Genomic DNA, 23,672 nt, shown 5'->3' with positions numbered 1-23,672 from the left:
TTTGGTAAACGGTTTAATTAATATACCGAGAGGAGCACTGCCAGCCTGAACCGGAGTTCACCCGCTGCTCTGCTTGGCTGCCAATCTCTTGTCTCTCTCTTCAGCAATGGTGAGGCGGATGCCCTTCCCACGGGGCAGGGAGATCCACGGCTTGTTGCCCTGCAGCAAGGGAGAAGCAACCACCACACATCAGGAAACCTGGACAGGGGCAGAGCTCTCCCTCTCAGGGGGGAAAAGCAGCAGAAGCCAACCCCTGCCCACACTGGGCCATGTAAACACCATCGTGGCATTGGAGCAGAAGCCCGTTAGGAAGGTGCCGAAGGTGTACAGGCCTTCATCTGCCTCTTTTGGGTATGGCCATCAAGAATGAACTTCAGCCAAAAGCAAAGCATCACCCCTTTCCAACCTGGACAAAAGAGGCCGTTGGGGATGGCGAGACAGCAGAGGCATTGCAGGGGGAGCGCACTCTCAGAGCAGCTGCCCAGGTCACATCAAGAGCTGCACACCGAGCACTGCTCAGCTCCCAACTCCCAGGTGGTTTAAAAAACCACAGGACTGCTTCTTGAAAATGTCCCCATTCCTAAATTTACGGGTGCTTCCCCTTCCCAAGAGTGGTCAGCCCAGAGCAGGCAGAACCCCAGGGAGCAGAGACAGAACTGGTGCCAGCACTGGCGCTTCACTGTGTGGGAAGGCAGCTGCCTGCAGAAGACACCAACGCCTCTTGGCTTCACCCAGCAGCCCCCACCAACTGGAGAGAACCTGCCCGCCTTGTGCCCGCGCAGGCTTACTTTGCCAATAACGAAGATGTTGGAGAGCCTGGTGGCAAAGCTATTGCCATTGGCATCCTTCACATGAACAACATCGAATGACCCAGGGTGTCTCTCCCGGTTGGTGATCACCCCAATACGGCCCAAGTTGGCACCGCCGGTCACCATGCACAGGTTACCTGTGAAGGAAGGTGAAGGAAGACAGGTGTGACAAGAGCTGGCACCAGGTGCTGTGCTGGAGCCCTTGTGCTTGAGCTCTTTGAGAAGCACTGCTGGAGAAGGGCCGGGACAGAGCAGCAGTGGCCCTCAGAGTGTCCACTGGAGCACCTGGTGACAACTACATCCCACAGAACCCTGGCACACCTCAAAGAGCCAAGAGCTCTCTGGCCCCAACACCTGTAACAAACATTCCCCATCACCTTCTCGGCTGTCAGCACCAGAGGCGTTCCTGTACCACTTGTCCTGGCACTGCAACTGAAACCTCCCACAGAAAAGAGCCAGGAATCTCTACTCATGGCCCCACAAGAGCCGGGCTCAAGCAACCTCTCCACCAGCTTGCTGCTTCTACCCACTGCCTGCTTGCTCTTGGAATCACTTGAAGTCCCCGTGCCAAATGCATCCCACTGCCAGCACAGGGGAGGAACCCCTGCTCCAGCTCCAGGGAAACAACCCCTTTCCCAAGGTTGCCCCTCTACTTTAGAGCAAAGATGTCTGGCATTTGTATTCAACTTCCACACTGCCATGGTGGGGAAGATGCAAGACCTACCTGTGTCGAACTTGATGAAGTCTGTGATCTTGCCTGTCTCCAGGTCAATCTGGACTGTATCATTCACCTTGATGAGTGGGTCCGGATAGCGGATGGTGCGGGCATCATGGGTGACCAGATGAGGGATTCCTTTGGTGCCCACGAAGATCTTCCTCACCTTGCACAGCTTGTACTGCAAACAAAACCCAACACTGCTTAGGTTGAGGCAGTGAGTGGCACCACAGGCCAGGGGGCTCTTGACCCCCAGAGCCGCTGGCCACAGCAGGCCTCAGACCCCAAGCCAAACACCCAGACACTCCAGGGCTTGCCACAGGAGCCCAGGCAGTGACTTGCCCAGCTCACTGCCCCAGCAGTGCCTCTCGCAGGGCTGCCACAGGGCCACGCTACAGCCCCACAGGAAAACACCCCCTGCTTGGGGAACACCTGCCCACCCTGGGCTTCAGCCTCCCCACAAACACTGGCTGCATTTTCCCAGGAAAGCTATGCCAGGGCAGTCTCCTCATTTTGCCATGAACCCATGGTCACACAGCGGAAGCAGAGGATGCCTTCAGGATCCAGGAGAGATCTGTATCCCTCCTCCAGAGCACCCTGGTTTCCATCCTGCCTTTCACCCCCCTACACCCGACTCCTTCAGAGCCACGTTGGGACTCACAGATTAACACAGAGGGGTAGCCAGACGCAGAAGCATGTCATGGGGGGGCAGAGAAGCCCCAAATACACATGGCTCACTACAGCACAGACAGCTCTCCCCTCAGCATCACTGCATGCCTGCTCAGCCTGCCCTTGGGAAGGACAGGCAAAGGAGAGCACAGACTCACAGCTCAGACACGCCAGCATGCTTTGGTTAAGGAAACATGGGCGGGAGTTGCTCCCGGACACCCAGAGCCAGTTTTGTAAACACTTCCATAAAAAACTTGGGAAGGAGTTCAAGGCACCACAGCACAGGCAGTACCATGTTTCTGATCACCATTAGCTTGCGCTGAGGCTCACCACAGCACAGCAGAGCCAGCCCCCAGCTCTCCACGAAGGTAACCCAGTCCATGCCACAGCGGTCACTTCAAGCACCAGACAGTGCACCTGCAGTCATCTGGGAGTTGCTCTCATGTCACCAAGAGATTTCCCCTGCCAAAGGCTTCGTATCCCAACCCCGCAGTCCCTGATCTTCTCAAGAGTGGCACAGACTCAGCTCACAGGAAGGAGAGCCATCGGCTCCCGTTCACGAGATACCAAAGAGGAAACACCATCCCAACCAAATCCAAATGAGCCCATGCTTACACCGAGCTGACGCCCCTCACCTTGGCCTCTTCAGCTGTGATGCGGTGAACAGCAAACCGGCCCTTGGTATCGTACACCAAGCGGAAATGCTCGCCTGTCTTCTCGATGCTGATGACATCTGATTTCAGAGAGGGAAATAAAACAGCAGCTGTTATCAATCAGCTATGTTACCCAACACCAAGCTCATGTTTAAAAAGAGCTAGGGACTGCTGACAACACTTCAGGGATGAATGAGGAGGTCGTTATCTCCTCTTTTATTCTTGACCACAGACTCACATCTTTTACCATGATACAGTGCCAATTAGCAAAAATTGCCAAAGGCTGAAGTCTGAACAGCAATTTAGGCTGAACAGCACCAGGCTTTGGTGTTCATCACAGTGCATAACTCCAAACTAATTAACAACTGCTTATACTTCTCTTTTCTTCATCAACTCCACCAGAAAAGCATCTTTCCCCCCAAATTGTGCCAACCTCACAAAACATCAGTCACAAAACATCTGCCAGTGTAGCGGAGCTGTCTGGCCCAGCCCTGCCCGCTCACCCATGAAGCCTGCAGGGTAGGTGATGTCTGTGCGGACTTTGCCATCTATCTTGATGAACCGCTGCATGCAGATCTTCTTGACCTCGTCTCCTGTCAGGGCATACTTCAGCCTGTTCCGCAGGAAGATGATGAGCGGAAGGCACTCCCTCAGCTTGTGAGGGCCTGTCGATGGACGGGGTGCCTACAAACAGAAGCTTTCTGCTGGGTCCTCAAACACAACAGCAGCATCGACTGTTCGCAGGGGAAGAACGCGACCGCCCCAACAGCTCTCGCAACAGCACCCGAGGCCAGCTGTGCGCAGCCGGACTGCCAAGCGGGCAGGGACAGGCTGCCCGTAACTTTTCCTGGTTAAGGTCCCCAAATCTCGCCAGCCTCACAAAACACCGCCCCAACGCAGTACAGCCACCTACAGACCCAACGCGGCGAAGGCCAACCACAGCGAGCAGCAGGTTAAAAGAGAGCAGCCAGCCACCCCACCGCCCCATCCCTTGCCAACAGGGGGGAAAACGCGAAAGCTGCTGGTAAAGCCCCTAACAGCCCCTTCCCCCCTGCACCGCCCCAGCTCACCGCCACCCCCCCGAGCAGCGCGCCCTCGGGAAGGCTGCGAAGCCGCCTGTCCCCGTCCCGCACTCACGAAGACGCCCGTCAGCTTGTCCAGCATCCAGTGCTTGGGCGCAGCCACGCGCTTCAGGTGCTTCTTGGGGCCGCGGGCCTACGGGACGGGACAGGGTGAGTTACCGGCCGCCGCCAGGCCCGGCCCCACCCCCCGGGCTCCCGCCTCCCCCCGGCCCTGGCGGCGGGCTCCCTCCCACACCCCTCGCCGCGGCGGGGGCGGTGGCAGCCCGCGGCGGGCGGCGGATGGCGGCGGATGGCGGCGGGCAGCGGCCGCGCCTCGCCCTCACCATGGCTGCGCTGCGCCGGGAAAGGGCCGCCGCTTCCGGGCTGCCGCGGATATCCGGCGGGAGCGGCGGCCGCGCCGTGGGGCGCCCCCTGTCGGCCCGGAGGTCCAGCGCCGCCCGGTGCCAGGGCAGTCGCGGGGGGGTGTGCGCCCCCACGCGGGACAGGCTCGGTGCTGCCCACGGGAGGTGAGGGAGGAGGGTTTCTGGGAAGCCCCCACCAGCGAGGCGGGGAGGGGAAGGGGACACCCCGCTCTGGCAGCGGGCGGCTGTGTCCGTGACGAGGGGGCACGGGGTGGGGTCGTGGGGAGGTCGCCGGTGCTGTGGCAGAGCCCCCAACGTTGTGCCCCTGAGGTTTGGGAGAGGGTGTGGGGGTGTCGGCAGCGGCACATCCCCCCCACCCCCCCAGGCGGGTACCCCGACTGCCCTGGGAGCCGAGCCGGGGAGGTGAGGGGGACACGCGTGCCGGGCCACCGCCCTCCTCTCGCTCACGGCCCCTCCCGAGGTGGAGCCGGGATCCCACGCAGCCCCCCGAACTCGGCTCCAGGCCTGAGCGCCCGCTCCCCAAGGCAGCTCGGGGGCCAGCGGCCCTCGGCTGGGCTCCCCGGTGAGGCTGGCGTGTTCCCCCGGGGTACTGGGGTCCCCGGGGCACCCCGCGCCCCACCAGGCAGCCGAGTGGAGCGGCCCCGCACCAGGTGGTCCTTGGGGGGTCCCCGCAGCATCGCTCCCGCAGCGGGGCGCAGGCGGGACAGAGATCCCATCCGCGGGGCTGACACCGCGCAGACGGCGCCCCTGGCACCACCGTAAAGCCGGGAAGAGGACGGGCGCTGCGGGGGGCAGACCCTCCTCCCACCCCGGGCCGCTTCCCACGGGGTCCCCCGCGGAGATGGACCCCCTTGCTACCCCCCCCCAACCCTGAACTGGACAGGGAAAGGGGCACAGCCGGGGGGGTCCTTCCAGATTTTATTAGACAGCAGCTCAAGCTCTCCGCCTGCCCGGCTCAGCGAGGCGGCTACGCGGTGGGGGCGGGCAGCGCAGCCCCACCCCTCCTCCAGCCCCAGGGGCGGCCCCTTCCCACGCTCGGCCGGGCTCCGAGCGCTCCCTGCGCCCCCAACCCCGGCCCTCGCCCCCCCCTGTCCCCCCCCCCCCCACCGTGGGGCAGCCGGGGCGCTCCCCGCGCCCAGTAGCACCGTCCCGCGGGTCCCCGGTGGGGCGAGGCGGGAGCCGCCGCCCCCCCCCCTCCGCCCTCCAGCCTCAGCAGCCGGCCGGCAGGTCCGCGGGGAAGTCGAACTCGTGGTGGCCGAGCCAGAGCTCCGGCAGCTCGTCCGCCCTGTCGAGGCCCAGCTCCAGCACCAGCGCCCTGAGCACCTCCTCGTCCACCGGGTCCGAGTCGATGACGCCGGGGGCGGCGGCCGGGGGGGGGCGGCTCCCCGCGCCCCGCGGCTGCGTCCCCAGGGCCCAGCGGGGCGGCGAGCCGGGCTCCTGCGGGCGCCGGGCTCCCCCCGCGGCGCGGTGCTGGCTGTTGAGCTTCTGGAGGTGCATACTGGCCAGGAGGTGGGGGCCCGCCTGCAGGGCCAAGGGCACGGCGGGGGCCGGCGGAGCCTCCCCCGCGGCGGCCGGCAGCTCCCCGGCCCCGGTGGGGTAGCGCAGGGTCGCCGCCACCTCGCGGTCCTTCGTGCCCCGGGCGGGGAACCGGCGGGAGCTCATCTGCGGGGGACACGGCGGCGCTCAGCGGGGCGCGGGCTGCCCGCGCCCCCCCTCCTCCCCAACCCCCCGGGCGGAGGGGGTCCGGCGGGGTCGCCCACTGAGGGGGCGGGAAGCGGCGCCCCGGCTCCTCCTGCGCTTACCTGGGCGGCCCCGCTCCCCGCTCGGCTCCGCTCCCCGCACGGCCCGGGCAGCCGCCGCAGCCGCCGGATTTATAGCGGCCCCGGTGCGGCCGGGCCGCGGGGAAAGGCGAAGCGGAGCGGGGCCGGCGAGCAGACGGGGCGGGCTGGGACGGGGCGGGACGGCCCTCGGGGGCGGTGCCGGTTCTGCCTGTCCCCCCCGGCCGGACACCCGTGCCCCCCCTTCCAGGCTGGGTGCCTCCAGGTCCTCCCCATTCAGGCTGGGACCCGCCAAGTCACCCCATCCAGGTTACCTCCCATGCTTCCTCCACATCCAGGTATAACCCCCCATCTTTTCCCGCCTGCCTCCCAACCTCTTGGGTGGGACCCCCCATGTCTCCCCTGTCCAGGCTAGGACACAATTGTAACACCTATCCAGGGTGGGGGGGCAAGAAGGGGGTTCAGCTGGTGCCAGAGCTGGTGCAGGTGATGTGGGCTGGTGCTCTCAGTGGGCTGGAGCGAGATTTGGGTGTGAGAGGGTTGGTTGAGGGGGCACTGGGGGTACCCCCTGAGCCTTTATCCCACCTTTTGCACTTTTCTTCCTTTGCACTGAGCCGAGCTCCAATTGTCTCTCCGCATTCAGGGATGTGGATGGAGATGGCGGAGGGGGTGCTTTACCCCGCGCCTCAGTTTCCCCAGCTGTCTGTGGGGGGCAACCTGCCATCCCATCCCCGGGTGCGGCCCTCCCTGCAACTCACCTAAACCCCTTTTAGTGCCACAATGTTTGACACTCGGAGGGTTTCCCGTTGTTTATTTGTTCTCCCGGTTGTGTTCCTGCAGCAGCTCCCACAGCTCGCAGGGCTGGCAGTGCCTGCTGCGGGGTCAGCGCACGTGGGGCCTCGAGGTGGGTCGGAGTGGGCAGCCAGCCGGTTCCTCTGCCGTCTCACACCTCTCTTTTCTCCTGGCTGAACCACCCTCAGGGCTGACATCTCTGCTCACACCGGTGGCAGCAGCAGCCTCCTGCCAGTGGTCACTGCACAAGGCTGGTCTCCCCCCACCCCACTGCAGCAGGCACTGGGGGCACATGGGGGGGGGAAGCAGGGAGGGGGTCAGGAGTCGCTCTGCAGGGACATGGGAGCCACATCCAGCTGAACTCCCTCCACGCTGAATTTCCTGTTGTTTGGATCCGCAGTGAAAAACAAGAAATCAAAACAAAGCCAGGCCAGGCTGGGAGTCCCCTCGTCTTGCTATTTATTCCAGTGTAATCTAATTAAAGCAACAGGAAATATGCTTTCCCACGGCGACTGGACCTCTTTAAAAAGAAACAGCACAAATAAAAGCTCCGTGGGCCAGGTGAAGGAGGGGACAAGGGCAGCAGAGGCTGGACTCCATGGCCCAGGGCACCAGGAGGGATCTGCCCCAGGTGGGATCTGCCGGAGGTATTTGTGTTCCTGCCTCCTCACTGAGATGCTGAGTGGGAGCTCTCATGGGGCGCTGGAGCATCTGGAGGAGCTGCACCCTGCCCTGCACCTCCCTGGACACTGGAGAGCATCCCCAGGGTCTGGCCCCTCCACAGAGGATTTCAGGAGCCCACCCATCGCCCCAGGGGAGAGGGCGGTGTCTGTGCTGCCTTAGGGGGGCTGGAAGGGACCGTTGCAAACGCAACTGCGGATCTTTGCTTTCCAGCACTGGCTGGACCTCCGCGGGACACGTGAAGTGCTGTGGAAAAGAGCACTGGCTAGGCAGGGTGGGCGCAGGAAGAAAGGAAAGGGCTGGAGGAGTATTTCAAATTCTTTATTTTAAAAAAATTCCCAGTTAAAAACACAATGGCTGTGCCTTTCTGTGGGAAAGAGGCACAGCCTGTGCCCCAGGCCCCAAGCTGGCCCTCGGCACCGCTCCCCGGGTGGGCAGCTCAGAGGCCATGCTCCTGCCAGGAAGGCAATGTGGCACTGGGTTCCAGCTGGGGAGGGTCCACAGCTCTGAGCAGCCCCTCTCTTAAAAAACATTTAAAACCAGTTGTGAGAATAAACTCTGTGGTGTTAAAAAAGGAAATGGAAAGGAGCAAGGGAGGCTCTGCCAGCACTGGAAGTCTGTGGCTGGAGGGCCCACACTCCTGCCTGGGGAGAGCCATGGTGCTCGTGGTGTGCAGCAGCTTTTCTTCTTTAAAGAGAAAAAAATCAACCAACCAACAGTAATTTCTTCCAAATTTCCCCCACAGCTACAAATTTCACCAGCTGCTCACATAAACACGCCGTCTTCCCCACGGGAAATGCTCTTGCGGAAACCTGAGCCTTCCTTCTCCGCTAAACAACATGCTTCAGATTCCCTGCAAATAAAAGAAGGCAGAAAAAGGTATTTCCACTGATATTTCAGCCTGACGGAGCGGCCTGGCAAGGCGCAGGGGTGCCACCCCTACACCTGATGGACCAGACAGTGATACAGGAATCCCCGTCAGTCACTTGCTGCCCTCCTCCGAGCCAGACTTCGGGAACCACCAAAGGGAGGCCCTGCCACTGCTTCCGTATGAGTCTCTCCTGCAGGCTGATCGCTGGTTTGGGATTCATGGGCCAGCAGCGGAGGAGCACACACTCACTTCCTGCTGCCTTGTCCTTCTTCCAGGCTGGATGTGCTGCCAGGAGTGTGCAGCATAGATCCCTCCCTCCCAGCTCTGGAGCGATGCTGTTCCTCCTCCCCTCCCGGGCAGGTCAGGAGAGAAGTCAATTCCCTAGGACTAGCCTGTTCACCCCAGGGCATCCACAGGTGTCGCGTCTCCCACCCACCCCCTCCTACTCTGCTTCTAACACCAACACATCACAACGCAGACAGAGAGTGAAAAGGGCTGCTGAGCTCTGTCTTGCTGCCCCCAGTTCCTCCTGGGGACAGGGACAAGGCAGATGGGCAAGGGCATCGAACAAGGCTGGCAGGAGGTGGCAGGGCTCACCCAGCTGCCTGCCCTGGACTCCAACAGCTTTCAGTCTCCTGCCTGGCTAGAGGACTGCCCCAGCTCCTGAGGAAATGCATGGAGATCAGGTGGGGAAGCATCTTCCTTTGCTCTCAGGCAAGTCCCAGCCCTTTACACAGCTCTGAGTGAGGCGGCCCTGGCTCTGCCCCAAGGGCCAATGGAGGGATGCCAGTGCCACAGGAGCCAGCCCAGGGATGCTACACACACTCCTGCCAAAGGCAGACCAGGGTCTCTCGTTAGGCCTGAAATGAAAAAAGAGTAGCTGGGGTTTTGCAGGACCCCAGGCAAAGCACTTGGCAGCTGACCCTCAATTCTGGAGCAGCTAAGCATGCTAAAGAGATCCTGCAGGCTGGGTTGGCAGTTCCTGTCCTCTCCCTGCTGCCTCCCCACCCACAATTTCCCTTTAGACGTGGTGGTTCACATCCCAGGCAGACGATAAAGACTTTCCCTGCGTGCTGGGGGACCGGATGCTCCGCACTCACACTAGCTGCTCGGCACGGCAGCTGGGGCCACTGTTGCTGGAGCAGGAGGGGATGGAAAGCCCAGCAGCTGCCAGCACAGCCAAGGAGGCAGCAAAGGCACACTGGGAGTCAACAGTTAAGAGCAGGAGCCATGGCTCTGCTGCTGTCAGTCTGTCCAGCACCCTGCCCCAAGCCCAGCAGGCCTGTTCCCCAGTGCTGGCAGTACCACATTCCCTTGCACAGCCCGGGGTAGGGGCTGCAGTTCCACCTTGCTCCATCCATCACTGTTTCACTACCGAGGGGGATGGACACTCCTTGCCCCACATGTTCCTGCTGCCTCTGGCACTGCCACTGCAAAGCTCAGTGCAAAACTCACTGCAGGGTAAACCAGTCCTGGAAAGCACTGGGCTCTTGGACCAGCCTCTCCGTGGTGGCTGGGAAGGGAGGAACAGGGTTTCTCCTTTCTCCCCTAGGCATGAGTTTTCCTCTCAGCAGGTGGCACGACACAGGGAATCCCACTATCCAGCACCCGAGCTTCCTGCATGTGACGCTGGCTGGGAAGCATTTGGGTGCTCACCCACAGGTCTGGATCTGCATGGGAGGCATCCTGGCCACCACAGGGGAAGACAGATGCAGCATGGCCTAGGCGAGCACTGAGCGCAGGGCTGACCAAACTTGGGGTCTCAAACCCCTTCCCAAGCAGACAAGCAGCCTGCCTGGAGCACAGACCATGCTCATGCCAGCTGGTCCCCAAGCACACAGCTGTCCCCTATGAGACATACTATCAGGGAAGACAAAGATGTCTGGGATCCACCTGCCTGTCTCCCTCCCCTACAAATCCATGGCTACTAAATCTATTTCCTTCCACAAGCACAGAAGCCTTCCTAGACACAAAACACACATTCCCATCAGATCCAGCCCTTGCAGTGGCCATGGCATTGCAGCTCCTCCACAGATGTGCTCTGTTCCCAGGGGAAGTGGCTGTGAGCTGAGCTGGAAGCGTCACTCAAGGGTGCAAGAGGAGTCATCCAGGCAGAGCACAACCCGCAGAGCCCTGCTCCTCTCCCCTCCCTGCTCCCAGTGCTTGGGGGCCCTGGTCCTTCTCCCAGGTCTGATGTTGAAGAAGGGACACTGAGAAGGGCATGAATTTCCAAGCCTTCCTGCTCCTGAGAGAGTCTGATGGGGTCTGACAGCAGAAGAGAGGGGCTCTAGTTAAGCTGCAATTGCCCTGGGAGCCCATAAGTCAAGCATCTGTAGGGATCAGGGTTTATAACTGCCTCATGTCTCAGGCAGCACTTTGACAGATGACAGTGAAGAGAAGGACTAATCTTTTGCAACGTGACAAAGACAGGAACAAAAATTATCATGCATAGCAGAGAAAAGGAGTGGGGTAGCTGTATGTAACAAAGCGCAGCAGTTGCAATCAGGCAGTGGATAGAACGTTCCCAAAGAAGCATTTCAACAGACCCCACCAAAGTCATCCCTCTCCAAAGGATGGGCACAGACCGTCCTGCAGGTTTGCACCTCCTCCCAGGCAGCGGTTCCTCACACAGGCTTGGGGATAACTGCCTGAACGTGATGCAGGTGAGGCTGGTAGTGTGCCATATTATAAGCCCACTTCAGTAAGCGTGGAGTCTAAGCCCTTGCCTTTTATTCATCTCTAAGCACTAGAAGACGTTGCTGTTTGCTGAGTTGCTTCCATTGAGTTGGAGCACCCATGCTCTCTTGGGAGCAAAGGATCGGAATTCTGCTCCAGGGCAAAGCACTACCTCAGAGAAAAGACTTGTGCCAGGGCTATTTTTGCATTGCAGAGTCCACTCTTAACTGACAAACTCCAACCAAACTTGCACGCAGGAGGAGGACATGAGCTTACGGCAGAAACATGCAGGACTTGGACTTTGATGAAACAAATGGTGATTTAAACCAAAGAGGCAGAGGAAAGTAAAATAATCTGTCAGGCTTGTAATGCGTGGGAAGTGGTAGCTCACCAAGCTGTGGTAACGGGACTGTCAGTAACTGGGAAGCATTTCTAGGAGTCAAAACTGGGCTGGGGACTGGAGAGGCTGGGGAACCAAAAAGCTAGCCGTGGTGCAGGGTAGGGCTAAATATGTGAGCTCTCCTCTCCTGAACTCAGACACTGTGGTACAAAACGGAATGAAAACCATGCATCTAGCAGCTGGAACATATCCCCCTGGAAGCATCTGCTTCTCATTCAGCCCTATAGAGCCTCCAGGTCCTCCTGCATCCAAATGTTAACTCCCAGCTCCAGGCAGTCCACCACGAGATTTCTCTTATTGACAGGGTAGTCCCAGCCATGGAACCTTCCCTGCACCCAGGCTGGGATCTGGGCTCACACCCCCAGCTCTTTCTGTCTAGCTGTAATTTGCTGCCCTCCTCTGTAGGAAGCCTCTGTGTGGGCACATGTGTCTGAGGCTGATGACACCCACAATCACATCCAGCAAGCGTTTCATCTCATCCAATGAACCACAGAATCACAGAAGGGTTTGGGTTGGGAGGGACCTTTGAAGACCATCTAAGTCCAACCTTCCTGCCACGGGCAGGGACATCTTTCACTAGATGAAGTTGTTCAAAGCCCCTCAGCAATTCCTTGTCCCCTGCACAATGGATTTCCACAGCAGTGGCTGTCTCCAGGACAATGCTCTGCTGAGCTGGCAGCAATATCCTCTTGACTTTGCAGGATCCCCTTTCTAACAAAATGCTTTCAGCCCTACCAAGACAGTGGACCCTGCAATATTCTCTCAATGCCCAGTGCAGATGTGTGCCCGCTGCTTTGTACCAAGAGGTGTTTGCCAGGCACTGCTGCCATGCCAACCTGCTCCACCATCTCGTGTGATCTCTGTGTGAGATGCTGAAAATAGGTCCCCTGTAAAGATACAGCTGACTTTAACTGATTTTTTTTAAAATCCTTTGTTCTTTGCTTCCTTCTTCCAAATCAGTGGATGTGAAAGTCTCAGTGGCACACAGATTTGATACATTTCCAACTTGGCCTCAGGAGTCTCAGTTCTTGGTGTAATGCTGTTATTAGCAAGGTACTCTGGCACTTAAAAGATAATGAACTAGAAACTCCTATTTTTCTCCTAAAAGGAGCTGGGACATCTTTCTTTTTTCCACTTTGGGAACTGTAGCAAGTTCTGAGGGTTTATAAAACTGCCGCTGGGTCCAGTTAATCCCAGATGAAGAGGTGCTGCTTGTAGAGATGAAACAGACTAAGGCCCTTCAGCTTGGAAAAGAGATGGTGATGGAAGTGCAACACAGGTTTCTGAAATCACAGACTGACATTGGGAAGGTGAATAGGAACTAGTTACTCGCTGTTTCTCATTTACAAGAACAAGCTGGCACTCAGTGAAATTACCCAACACCAAGTTTTACAGAAAAGAAAGTGGTTTTCCACACGCCAAACATGACACATTACTGTGGACACTCAAGGTCTAAGTAAGACTGGAGAAGGAATAGAATTAATGGAGGACAGGTTCCTTGGTGGATCTCTAATGTGCATCCAGCAACAATGCCTGGCTTGGGAAGCCCCAAAACCACCAAATCCAAGAAGCTGAGTAGAGATACCAGGAAAAGAGTATATAAAATCAACTGCCATGCTTCTCTTAGAAATGCAGATTTATAGACACATTTACTGTACATTTACAGATATACCTACTGTGCCTACCTTCCCATAATGAGCTACGTACCCTCCTGACTCTAGTAACCACCCTTGCATTCAGTGACATTTTTATTAAACATCACGAAGTTAACACACGAAGAATGGGTTCTTCAGATATGTGAGCAGTAAGCAGAAGCCCAGGGAGGCCCACTGCTAACAAGGGCAGGGAAAACAATTACTAAGAATGCTGACAAGACAGAGGTTCTCAATACCTTCCCCACCTCTGTCTTTACTGGCATAGGTGGACCCCAGATCACAGGAACATGTACCTATGACAACACATGTGTCATCCCACCAGCAGGGATGGGTGGTCTGTAACGTCTTGCAAAGGTTCAGCCCACAGAAATCTACGTTCAGAGAAGTGGCTGATGTTGTTGCAAGGCCACTGTCTATAATATTTGAAAAATCATGGAGATCAGGGGATATCCCTGATTACTGGAAGAGGGCAACTATCACACTCATCTACAGAGAGGGCCCAAAAGAGGACCCAGAAACCTACAGGCACATCAGTTTTATCTCAAACCTTGGGAAAGTCATGGAACAAGTCCTCCGAGAAACTATTACAAATGAAATGAAGAAGGTGACTGGGAAAAGCCAGCATGGATTTAGCAAGAGCAAATCATGGCAGGCTGACCTGGTCATCTTCAACAAAAGAACATCTTCTGTCAACACAGGGACAGCAGTGGATATTGTTTACCTGGATTTCAAGCAAAGCATTTGACACTGTTTCCCACAGCCTCCTCCCAGACAAATTGGCAAGATGCACATTGGGTGGGTGGTCTACAAAGTGGGTAGGGAGGGAATTGGCTCACAGGCAGCACACAGAAGGTGGTGACCAATGGTTTTTACTCAGACAGGCAGCCTGTCACAAGTGAGTCCCCCAGGGATTGATACTGGGCCTCACACTGTTCAATATCTTCATAAACGATCTGCATAATAGGATTGAAAGCAACCTCCCCAAGTTTGCTGATGACACCAAACTGGGTGCTGAGGTGGACACATCAGAAGGGAGAACCATCTTAGAGAGACCCGGACAAGCCGGAAGAGTGGGCTAACAAGAACAGTTTAAAGTTTAACAAAGACAAGGGCAAGGTCCTGCACCTGGGACCAAAGAGCCCAGTTCAGGCTAGGATTGGTGTGGCTGGGAGCAGCCTCACCAAAAGGGACCTGGGGGGCCCAGTGGACAGCAAGCTGAACATGATCCAGCAGTGCGCCGCTGCAGCAACGACAGAAAATAGGATCTTGGTCAGCATCTGCAGGGGCATTACTAGCAGGGAGAGAGACAGGATCATCCCACTCTACTCAGTGCTTTGTCAGCTGCACCTGGAGTAGTGTCCAGTTCTGGTCCCCACAAATCAAAAAAGACATGGACAGACTGGACAGGGTCCAAAGGAGGGCCATGAAAATGATCAAAGGGCTGTAGAACCTGCCCTATCAGGAAAGGCTGATGGAGTTGGGTCTCTTCTCCATGGAGAATAGAAGGCTCAGGGGGACCTCATCACAGTATTCCAGTACTTGAAGGGCAGCTACAGACAGCACAGAGGCTCTCTCTTCACAAGGAGCCACATGGAGAAAACAAGGGGCAACAGGTATGAGCTGCACCAGGAGAGGTTTCACCTTGTTATAAGAAAGAAATTTTTACAGTGAGATCAATCAATCACTGGAACAACCTCCCCAGGTACGTGGTAGAATCCCCATCGCTAAAGGTTTTCAAGATGTGACTGGACAGGGTGCTAGATAATCTCATCTAGGCTCCCCTTCCCGTGAAAGCTTGGACCAGATGATCTCTGAAGTCCCTTACAACCTGGGCTGTTCTACGATTCTAATAAGGACAAGGTCCCGTGCTCCTCCGCCCAGCTCGAGGAAAGGTAATGGCAACTTTCACTAACAGGGACCCACAGCTCTGAGCTGATGTGCTAACACTGAAAATCCCAAGTGAAGCAGGAGACAGATGACATTGTACACGATGAGCAGTCAACTGAAAGTGGTTCATATTTCCAGCCACTGAGAACGACTCCAAAGAGCTTTCCTGAAGTCCTCTCTAAAGAGACTGTAAGCCTGAAGCAGGAGTGTTGGCTTGGACAACTCACCTTTGATAGAGTTAAGAATTTCCTGAATTCTCTGTGGCTCATTGCGGTCTGGTCTGCAGCTCGGTGTGATCTCCAGCACGTAATCAGGACCGTACTCTGTGAAGAACTGCAGGGAAGAGGAGAGGAGAGTCAGCAGAGAGGTCTCTGGCTGGCTGAGGCTGGAGGGAGGGCACCCCATGGGTACCTGTTTGTAAAAAGGCAAAACCATTTTCTCCATCTGAGGGGCACATGTAGCTTAACTACATCAAAGAGGTGCTTTTGCAGTGTCCGTGCTCACCTGAAGTTTGCAACTGCTACCAGTTCAAGGGCTTGGGAAGCAGAGCTCAGTGCTGCAGCCAAAAGCAGTCAAATGTTTATCCCAATGATTTATTTGGGAAAGCCGTTGACACTCATTTTATACATGGGTACCTGCAGACCTGATTTTTTAATGAACAAAATTCAAATGCTGCCTATCAGATATCCTTCCTTTCAGCTCTTCACCCTGCCTTGCAGAGTGCAGCATTGACACGACTGTGAAACACCTAGAAGTTGAAAATTCAGTGTGCTTCAAGGTTAATAATATGTCTTTCCTGGCTGACTACTCCAATAGTGTGCAGCTGAGCCTGAAGAAGAAAGTCTGCAGCTCATGGGCTCTACACCACATCACAGAATCACCAATTATTGCCAGCTGTTTTATTTCACAAGCATGCAGCACTGCGCAAAGAAGCAGACACACCAGGGTTAAAAATTCAGCCAAAAATGAAGTTACAAACAGTCCTGTTGCTACCCCTGGAGAGTTTCATCTCATGGAAAACTAGTCCAGACTAAAGCTATTGTACCAAAGATAGGGAAATTCACAGCATTATAGTCTCCCAAGTGATTAATGATGCACAGGACTGGGGTTTTTCTTTAAGGGTGAGATCAGAGGTGGCAGATCTGGCAACCCAAGACTGACATCTCTGCACTAGGAGGGGCAACGAGAGCTTCTCCAAGCAGACCTCAACATACCAGTACTGACGGGGAAAATGAAGTGGCTCCTAAATGCTGCAGGTTCCAGTTCAGCATTTGAAAGCAAACCTGAAATCATGCTGGGTTTACCAGCCTGTGAACTGCAGCGTTAAGGAGCTGCCCACTCTGTAAGTGCATCAGCTATCCACACAGAATGGGCAAGGCAGCTCGGTCAGCTGTCAACACGCCGCCTGCCCTGCTGCCTGCCAGACTTTTTTGTGGGCCAACACAATACTCCACTGGAAAGGGAGTAAAAGACAGATTTTGACAGCTGCACTAGCTCATTTGTGCAGTGCTTGGTCACTGTAGCCCCAGCCAGATGATTTAAAAAACAGAAAAAAAAAATAATTCCTTTTTAGTGAGTCAGGGTTTTGATCTATACTTTCAACATTGTGAGAATGAGATCCCACCTGTCCCCCAAACCAACGTGGAGCAGCAGGAAGCTGCAGTATATTGTGGCTGCTCTTAGCTCATTAAAAAATTACCATGACTATTCAGGTCAGAGACGGACCCAGGGCCAGCCTGAATGGGAGCCCTACCCAGCTGTATCATGGGAGCATGTGCTTAGCCAACTAGCAGGCTAGCCCTCTTTCTTCTGAGCTTCTCCGCACTATTTTCCAGGCAGACTATTTTCACATTTCGCTTAAGTAATCTCCTTTATAGCTAAACATTTTCCTTCACCTCTGCCCAGAGATTGCTTTGGAAAGCCCCTGCTGAAATACTGACAAGAGGGGAGAACACTGGCATTCTTCCTGCTTAGAAAGACTGAAAAGGGCCACAGCAGAAGCAGCCAACATGTTATGGGAAGCCCTCACTGAGATCTGGTGCCTCTAGTCTGGTTTGAGTTTGCTCTTGTAGTGTGAACAGAAGACAGCTACTCCCAGAGCACACAGGCTCCACTGGCAAAGCCCCCTGACTCCACAAACCAAGCAAGCTGGCTTATTTGCAGAAAAAAAAAGGAAACACATACAAAATCTTGACTGCAGCATCCATGAAAGAGCACATGGAAAATGCACACCTCTCTGTAACTGGTCTCGGCTGCACAACCTGGTTACACAGGCAGGGGCACAGCAGACCATGCACCATGGGTCTACCACCTCCAATGAGGCACAGTTAATCCTGACGAAGGCATCATTTTACACTTCCTCATCCTCTGATTTCTGTGGCATCAAGTGAAACAGAGCACCAATGCAGTTTTGTGTAACTGTTTTTCAAAGTCTATGTCAAAGAGCAAAAATACCTGGACTTTTCCACTGATGTGGTTTAGGGCAGTTGAGAAGCTTTTGATATTAAATAACTAATATCATGTAGAGCAGCTCCATGTGCTGAGTCACCCAGGATGGGCTGCTGTGTGCAGGCAGGTAGAAGAGCTTGGGGCTGACTGGGTTTTACACCATCCACCAGAAAGCAGGTCATCAGGGCAAGCCTGGTAAATCCTGAACGGGCTTATCCAAGAGCTCTGATGCAGGTGCTTTGAAGCAAACAGCCTCAGCTGTTCAACATGGTCCTACCCCTCTGCCACAGGTTCCTGTGCAGGTGACAGGAGAAAATACATGTCCAGTCACCCCAGGTCACAGACCGAGACACAAGCTGTCAGGTCACAGGGGCAGCAGCAGGACCCCCATGCCCACTTTTGCTTACTTGTGCCGGCAGCAGGACAGCCAGGCAGGTAAGCACAGGATCACCTCTCTCTGCCACAAGCTAGAGGTGCTTCTTGTACCTGAGTAAGCACTAACAAAAGAAATTCTTTCAACTGGTCATTGATTGATAAAAGCAACAAGCAGCACCTGGGAACTGGCTAAGTTCTGACCCACCACAGGGACCCAGAGAGGCAAATCCACCAAAAAAACCCAATAACAGCGATTTTCTTTTTGAGGTGGGAGGCTTAAGCCTCAATATTTCTGAAGATAGTACAAAAGAGCCATTTGTACAAGCACCTTGTATCCACTCTCTTGCAGCCTGGAGGGGATTCAAGAGCTGGTTTTCAGTGCTTCAGAAAAAACTCATTCTGCTTCTTCATCTCTCAGAACAACGAGGATGTTACAAGCAGGCAAGCTCAAGCTTCAGCAACAAAATGCCTACACTACTCACTCATCCATTTATTTGTAGCAGGGGAAAATATATCTTTTTCATCCCTGAAAAAAAACCTGTCATTTACAGGGATGAAAAAAAGTGTTGAGAACCAAGACTCACAAGGAAAGCTGAAAATCCTTTCCTTAATCAGCAGCTCACCTGGAAACTCACAACCACTCCCTTTTAAAACTCAGGCATGCCAAAACTGAGAGAATCACAAATGTTCGATGCACAATCCTAAAGTCCTGAGCAGGCCAAAAGGAGCTGAAGTTTAAACCAGAGGGAAGCATACCTGGGACTGCAAATGTCTTCCCTGCCATCAGCGGGGTGTCCCAGACAAAGGAGCAGTGCCCACTGTAGTAGCACAACTGTTGAGTGCTTTGGTGGTCTGAAAGAGGGTAGGAGTAATGGTTCAGGAGATGAGAATGTGGAATGACTGCAGGGAAAGAAGTGCTGGAGGAAGAAAATAGTAGGTATAGAGGCCAGGAAAAAGGGTGACAAAAAGAAAGGAAAAGGCAAAGAGGAGAAATAATAAAAAAAAGGCAAAACCAATAATGTTCTTAAAGAGGAAGGATATTTTCTATTGAATAATGCCAGATCTGACAAGTACTATGCAAATAGCAAAAAACTAGGCATCTTATAAAAGTCTAAATTTTGTCCCCGATTTTAGTACAAACTGGTGGACACTGCTGCAGGGGGACCATGACCCACTGCACCATCATCACTGGATGTTCAAAGAAACTGTATGTCAGTCCTTCCAGACATCCTAACACTATTTAAATGCCATTACACTGCTGTTCAGTCAAATGCTTTCTAGATCTCAAGGCCACAGCTGTCTTGTTTTCAAACCCTTCTCTACAAACTCATGAAAAAAAGAATGAACAGAAGACCTCTGTGATTCTGAATGTTGACTTTCTTTCATAGTAACTTGATTCCAAGACCTGGAGCTGTTAAGAACATCCCCAAACCCCTTCATGCTGGAAGAGAAGCAAAGTGCTGAATATAACTGAGTAGAATTTGGCCCGTCATCACTGAAAAAAAATCTGCCAAACCTGGCTGATGGAGAGAAGCACATTAAGAGCAGCACAACCTAGCCACTTCACAGCAAGGTGCTTCAGCAATGATCTGTCCCAGGCCATGCACTCACAAGTTTCCTTGAGGAGCTGAGCAGAGCCCTGGGGTTGTACAGCAGGAAAACAGTGCCTGGACTGCCTTCAAGCCGCTCACAGTCAGGAACTCTGCACTGATCTCAAAAAGCTGACTACTCTGACAGCTCAGTTTCCAGGTTTCATGTTAATCAGAATGGGAATTCCTATTTAAAGCAAACAAAACACAAAATCAGGAAGTACCAACCTTTGTTTCTATGCATAGGCGCTGATAAGGTATTAAACCATTACTGGTTCTTTGCCAGAAGTAGCAGAAAAAAATACCCGTGAGTCTGACAAAATGATGTCAGCCATGTGTGTGCACAAATACATACATAGACATACACAGAAAGCACATGCTGTTTCCCCTTCAGATTATCTCATAGCTGTGTAAATACTTCATACCCACTGGCCTCCAAGCCAATTCTCCTCCCTTCATGACTTTTCCCTCTGCCAAATCTGCTTCCACCAATTTACCTTAAATATGCCAAACCATCCCAACAGCACAATGCAGGCAGCCTGGAGCATGTCATGAAAAGATTATAGAGGGTAAAATATACTGATAAGAAGGACTCTAAAAATATGCAAAAACAGTCAGCTGTAGCTTCTCCGGGAATTTCTGTTAGGAAGCTCTGAAGCATTAATGCAAGATGAGGACATCTCTGTCTTAATCACAGAGAAACAGGCTGTCCCCACAAAGTGCTAGCCTAGAACTTACACTAGTAGCAAGGTGAGTTACCTTTGACTAGTTCCATCTAAGTGGGAAAAAAAGCCTTCTCCAAATGCAACGACTCATGGGGTGAGAGAAGGGAACAGAGTAATTCCCATCAAAGTGAAGGGCCACATATTTAATACATAGTAAGACACTCATTTCCCTGGAAATCTGAGGTCCTTAAGGTTTCAACTAACTTGCAAGTCAAAAATCCAGATGTGAACATCACATGGGAACGTGCCTCATCCAGGCTCTGGAATAAGGCAATGGCAAAACACTGCCAGGCATCTGACTGCTCTCTGTCAGGCTCTGATGCAAGATGAGCCTGCTAGAAAAGATAGAAAGTATATTTTAAGCTCAGTAAATGGTAGAGCAAGATGGGCTACATCTCCCAAGGATGGTGTACAAGTATTATTCCAAACCGTGTCCTCCAAAAACCATATTTGCTGTTGACCATGTTACTGTCTTCTGCTCTGACAACTGTGACCAGCAAAGACTGGTCTTCCAGACGGCTTTGTTGCAAAGCAAAGCATGAAGAGAAGCCAGAGAGCAAAAGGTCCTTGATGACTTTGGACGTCAACTCCCAAGCTGCCTCATCCCTTCTACAGGCAACTTGCAAAGAGCCTTTTGACTTTAACAGATTCAGGTCCTCTCATAGAAAGCACAAGAATTCAAGAGCAGCAAGTTGCTTCCCAGAGCGCTCAGTGAGCTGGTGTGTACATTCACATCTGTACCCGAGGCAGCTGGTAGAGACACTGAACTGCACACCCTGCCTGCACCCATCAGTGAACCTGCCCAATGGCTGGGAGCCTTTTCCCTTGGTAAAGGTGGAAAATGGAAGCCTCATCCTAACTTTGTTCAAACCCTCCACAGGGCAACAGCCCATTTTATGGATGTGGAGGGGGATAAAGCTTGCTTTTGTTTACACAAGGTTTTCCTGGTTCATTCTGATGCTTTTTAAACAGAGCCAAGACTTGACTTGCTTCAGAGGAAGCCAGAGGACATGCAGCCATCCCCACATCCAAGCTGAAAAGCAGCCAGGCAGGAGGAGGGCTCCAGACACACTGCACAACACAGACACCCTCGAGGGGTGGTGGAGGACACCAACATCCTGGGCACTATATTGCTTGATGAAATTTGACTTCTCCATGTAGCCACCCACCAAACACCCAGACAAGCACTCCCATGGCATCTCAGAGTTAAGAGCCCCAAACCAAACCTCTACCATTGTCACCAGGATGTTAAGCATGTAGGGCCATGCTCATATGCAGCTCTTCATTGTGAGGAGGTTGGCAAGCGGTGGCACAAGAAGCCAGGTTTTTATGCCCTCAAACAGCATAAAGGTCTCAGGAAGCCAAGCCTGAGATTTTTTTCCTCATCAGCATCTGCACAGGGAGCTACATCAGCCTGCTCTCAGTGCACTCTCTGCAGTGATCTCTCCCCAGACCTCAAGCACCAGCATTTCTTGTAGTTGCCTTATTACAGAGGCACCTCTCTCTGCTAAGGACCTATGTGCACATGCCATTGTACATGGATATTTCTGATGGTGCCCTGTCCCAAAGGCAGAGTTCAGCAACAGACTTCCAGGAGAGACTGGTACCTGTACGTACATCACAGCTTTCACCAGAAATCAGACTTGTTTCAGTGCTCCTGAGAACCAGGAGTTCCTCTGCCCTGGAGGAACACTCTTTCCCTGGGAAGAAGCACCACATGATCCAGTACGAGCTGTCACACACTGGCCTCAAGACAGGACTTGCAAATCCACTCAAGGGTGAGAGGCTGGTAGATCTCAAACTCCTGCTCTCATGCACACCAAAGCCTGTGCCATCCATCCCTCACCAGAAGACAGAGCAATGTGTTGAACTGCTGAACCACAGGAATCCCCAATGTTGATGGTACACAGGTACCTGGCAGGAACTCTCCCAAGTTTTGTCAACTGGGATTCCCATGTCAAGGGGAACAGATTCATCAGGCACAGATTAATACACACAAAGGCTGGAACACAACAGAGGTGGAGGTTGGAGTTGCTACGACAAGAGTTGGGAAGAAGACACACACTGGCTTTCACATGCTCAGGCTGCACATGCCCCCTGCAAACGAGCAAGTAATAGCATTTTCCCAGCTGGCCCTTCCTGGTCCCAAGCTCTAACCATCACATCCAACACAAAGACCAGTCTTTTTACAGCTTCACTGGTTTATCAGCCTCAGCTATTTATTAATTTCCCACTGACGAGTAAATAGATCCAGCTGGCAATATTTCCAGTTGACTGTTCTTCCTCCACAAGTGACAAGACCTTGGAGGACCATGGACACAAGGAAGAGTTACTGGTTTGAGTAAAGCAGCCACCCACCAGGCTGCAGCCTCAGTTGAAAGCCCAAGAGCAGGACCAGGCAGTTTGGTCTGTGTGGAGAGAAGCCAGCTGTGGACAGCATCCAAATTAAAAGACAACATTAGCAGCAGCAAAGACAAGCCTACAACTGCTGGGGATTGGCCATGGCTTCTGATCTCATGGAAAACAGGACAAACAATAAGAAGGATGTCAGCTTTACTACAGATCGCCTGCAGCTGTCCGACTGCAGCAAGGTTCCTGCCTCCTGCCCATGGCAGTGTTGCCATGTTAAAAGGAACTTGCATTTACTTAAGTCCCAAATCTAGACTGGATCAAGAGGGGACTTTGCAGCTGAGCTTCAACAGAGTTTTCCACTCTTTGAAAATAATTCTTCTCCTCTCCAAGCTGGAGTGGTCTTCAGAAACCATGTCAAAGGAGGTGTTTATTGCTGCTGTAATCTTATTACAGAGCCATTCTGTCAGACACCCTCAGCCGAACATGGGACCAAGTAACCAGAAATTGTTGCATTTGTCTCTACCTCAGAGACAGCATTAACAGCAACCCCAAAGTCAACTTTCTTCTCTTCTAAGAGACATTCAGGCACTGACCCAAACCACTGTCAAGCAACCAAGCGCAAATCAGCTGGAGAAATCACTCCCAGGTTTGTTGTACACCTGCACTGTTTCCCATTTTATCTCAAAGTATAAAAAAGACTTAAGCTATAAACCCAAAGATGCAGTTTCCAATGAGAATGAAAGTCAGCCAGAAAGACTTTACCAAGGAAGAAAGGATGGGAAGAACCAAATTTTTACACTGCAAGAGGAGCTGCTGGAATCTCCATCTGGGAGGTCTAAGCCCTAAGAGTTGGGTAAGAACAGCCTGGTGGCACTGGGGATACTGGGACAAAACCAAACTGAGAGAATCAACCAGAAAATCTGAGCATTTCCTGTGACGGAAATCTTTTTGAAAGTGGAAATTTTCCTAAAGGAAGTGGTGGAAGCCCAACTGCTTTCATTATCTCAAACCAGATAAAGCCCTTGAGCATAAACAAAAGGGAATGTTCCTGTACCGGGTGCCAGTTTACTTTGAAAAGAGAGTTTTGGTATCTAAAAGTAATTATTTTTTCCCACGTCCAGTTTTCATGAGCCAGGCAATTTTCTAATTTATT

The 23,672-nt window shown here is 53.4% G+C and overlaps 3 protein-coding genes across 5 annotated transcripts in view; all 3 read right to left on the bottom strand.

Annotated features, from left to right (window-relative positions):
- On the bottom strand, positions 1-5,172 carry RPS4X (ribosomal protein S4 X-linked; the record flags this gene model as incomplete). Its single annotated transcript, XM_074834956.1, has 7 exons — positions 1-159; positions 789-946; positions 1,534-1,705; positions 2,829-2,926; positions 3,350-3,530; positions 3,984-4,061; positions 4,252-5,172. Coding segments are annotated over 7 exons (1,710 nt in total), but the record flags the coding sequence as incomplete, so codon positions are not given.
- Positions 5,158-6,344, bottom strand: CITED1 (Cbp/p300 interacting transactivator with Glu/Asp rich carboxy-terminal domain 1). The gene is given in 3 exon segments (XM_074834955.1): positions 5,158-5,947; positions 6,093-6,262; positions 6,264-6,344. Coding segments are annotated over 3 exon segments (699 nt in total). The 3' UTR covers positions 5,158-5,499.
- A 1,502-nt stretch (positions 6,345-7,846) lies between these two features.
- HDAC8 (histone deacetylase 8) overlaps positions 7,847-23,672 on the bottom strand; it is a 43,786-nt gene continuing 27,960 nt past the window's right edge. For all 3 annotated transcript variants that reach the window (XM_074835543.1, XM_074835541.1, XM_074835542.1), the window contains 2 exons: positions 15,258-15,363; positions 7,847-8,394 (listed from right to left, as the gene is read on the bottom strand). In XM_074835543.1, the coding sequence (XP_074691644.1) occupies positions 8,372-8,394; positions 15,258-15,363 (129 nt within the window). In that variant the 3' untranslated portion in view covers positions 7,847-8,371. The remainder of the gene's footprint in view (positions 8,395-15,257; positions 15,364-23,672) is intronic.

The sequence above is a fragment of the Strix aluco genome, chromosome 10, assembly GCF_031877795.1.
Source record: "Strix aluco isolate bStrAlu1 chromosome 10, bStrAlu1.hap1, whole genome shotgun sequence".
NCBI lineage: Eukaryota > Metazoa > Chordata > Aves > Strigiformes > Strigidae > Strix > Strix aluco.
The sequence above is the reverse complement of the archived record's forward strand: the minus strand, read 5'-3'. Positions and strand labels throughout refer to the sequence as shown.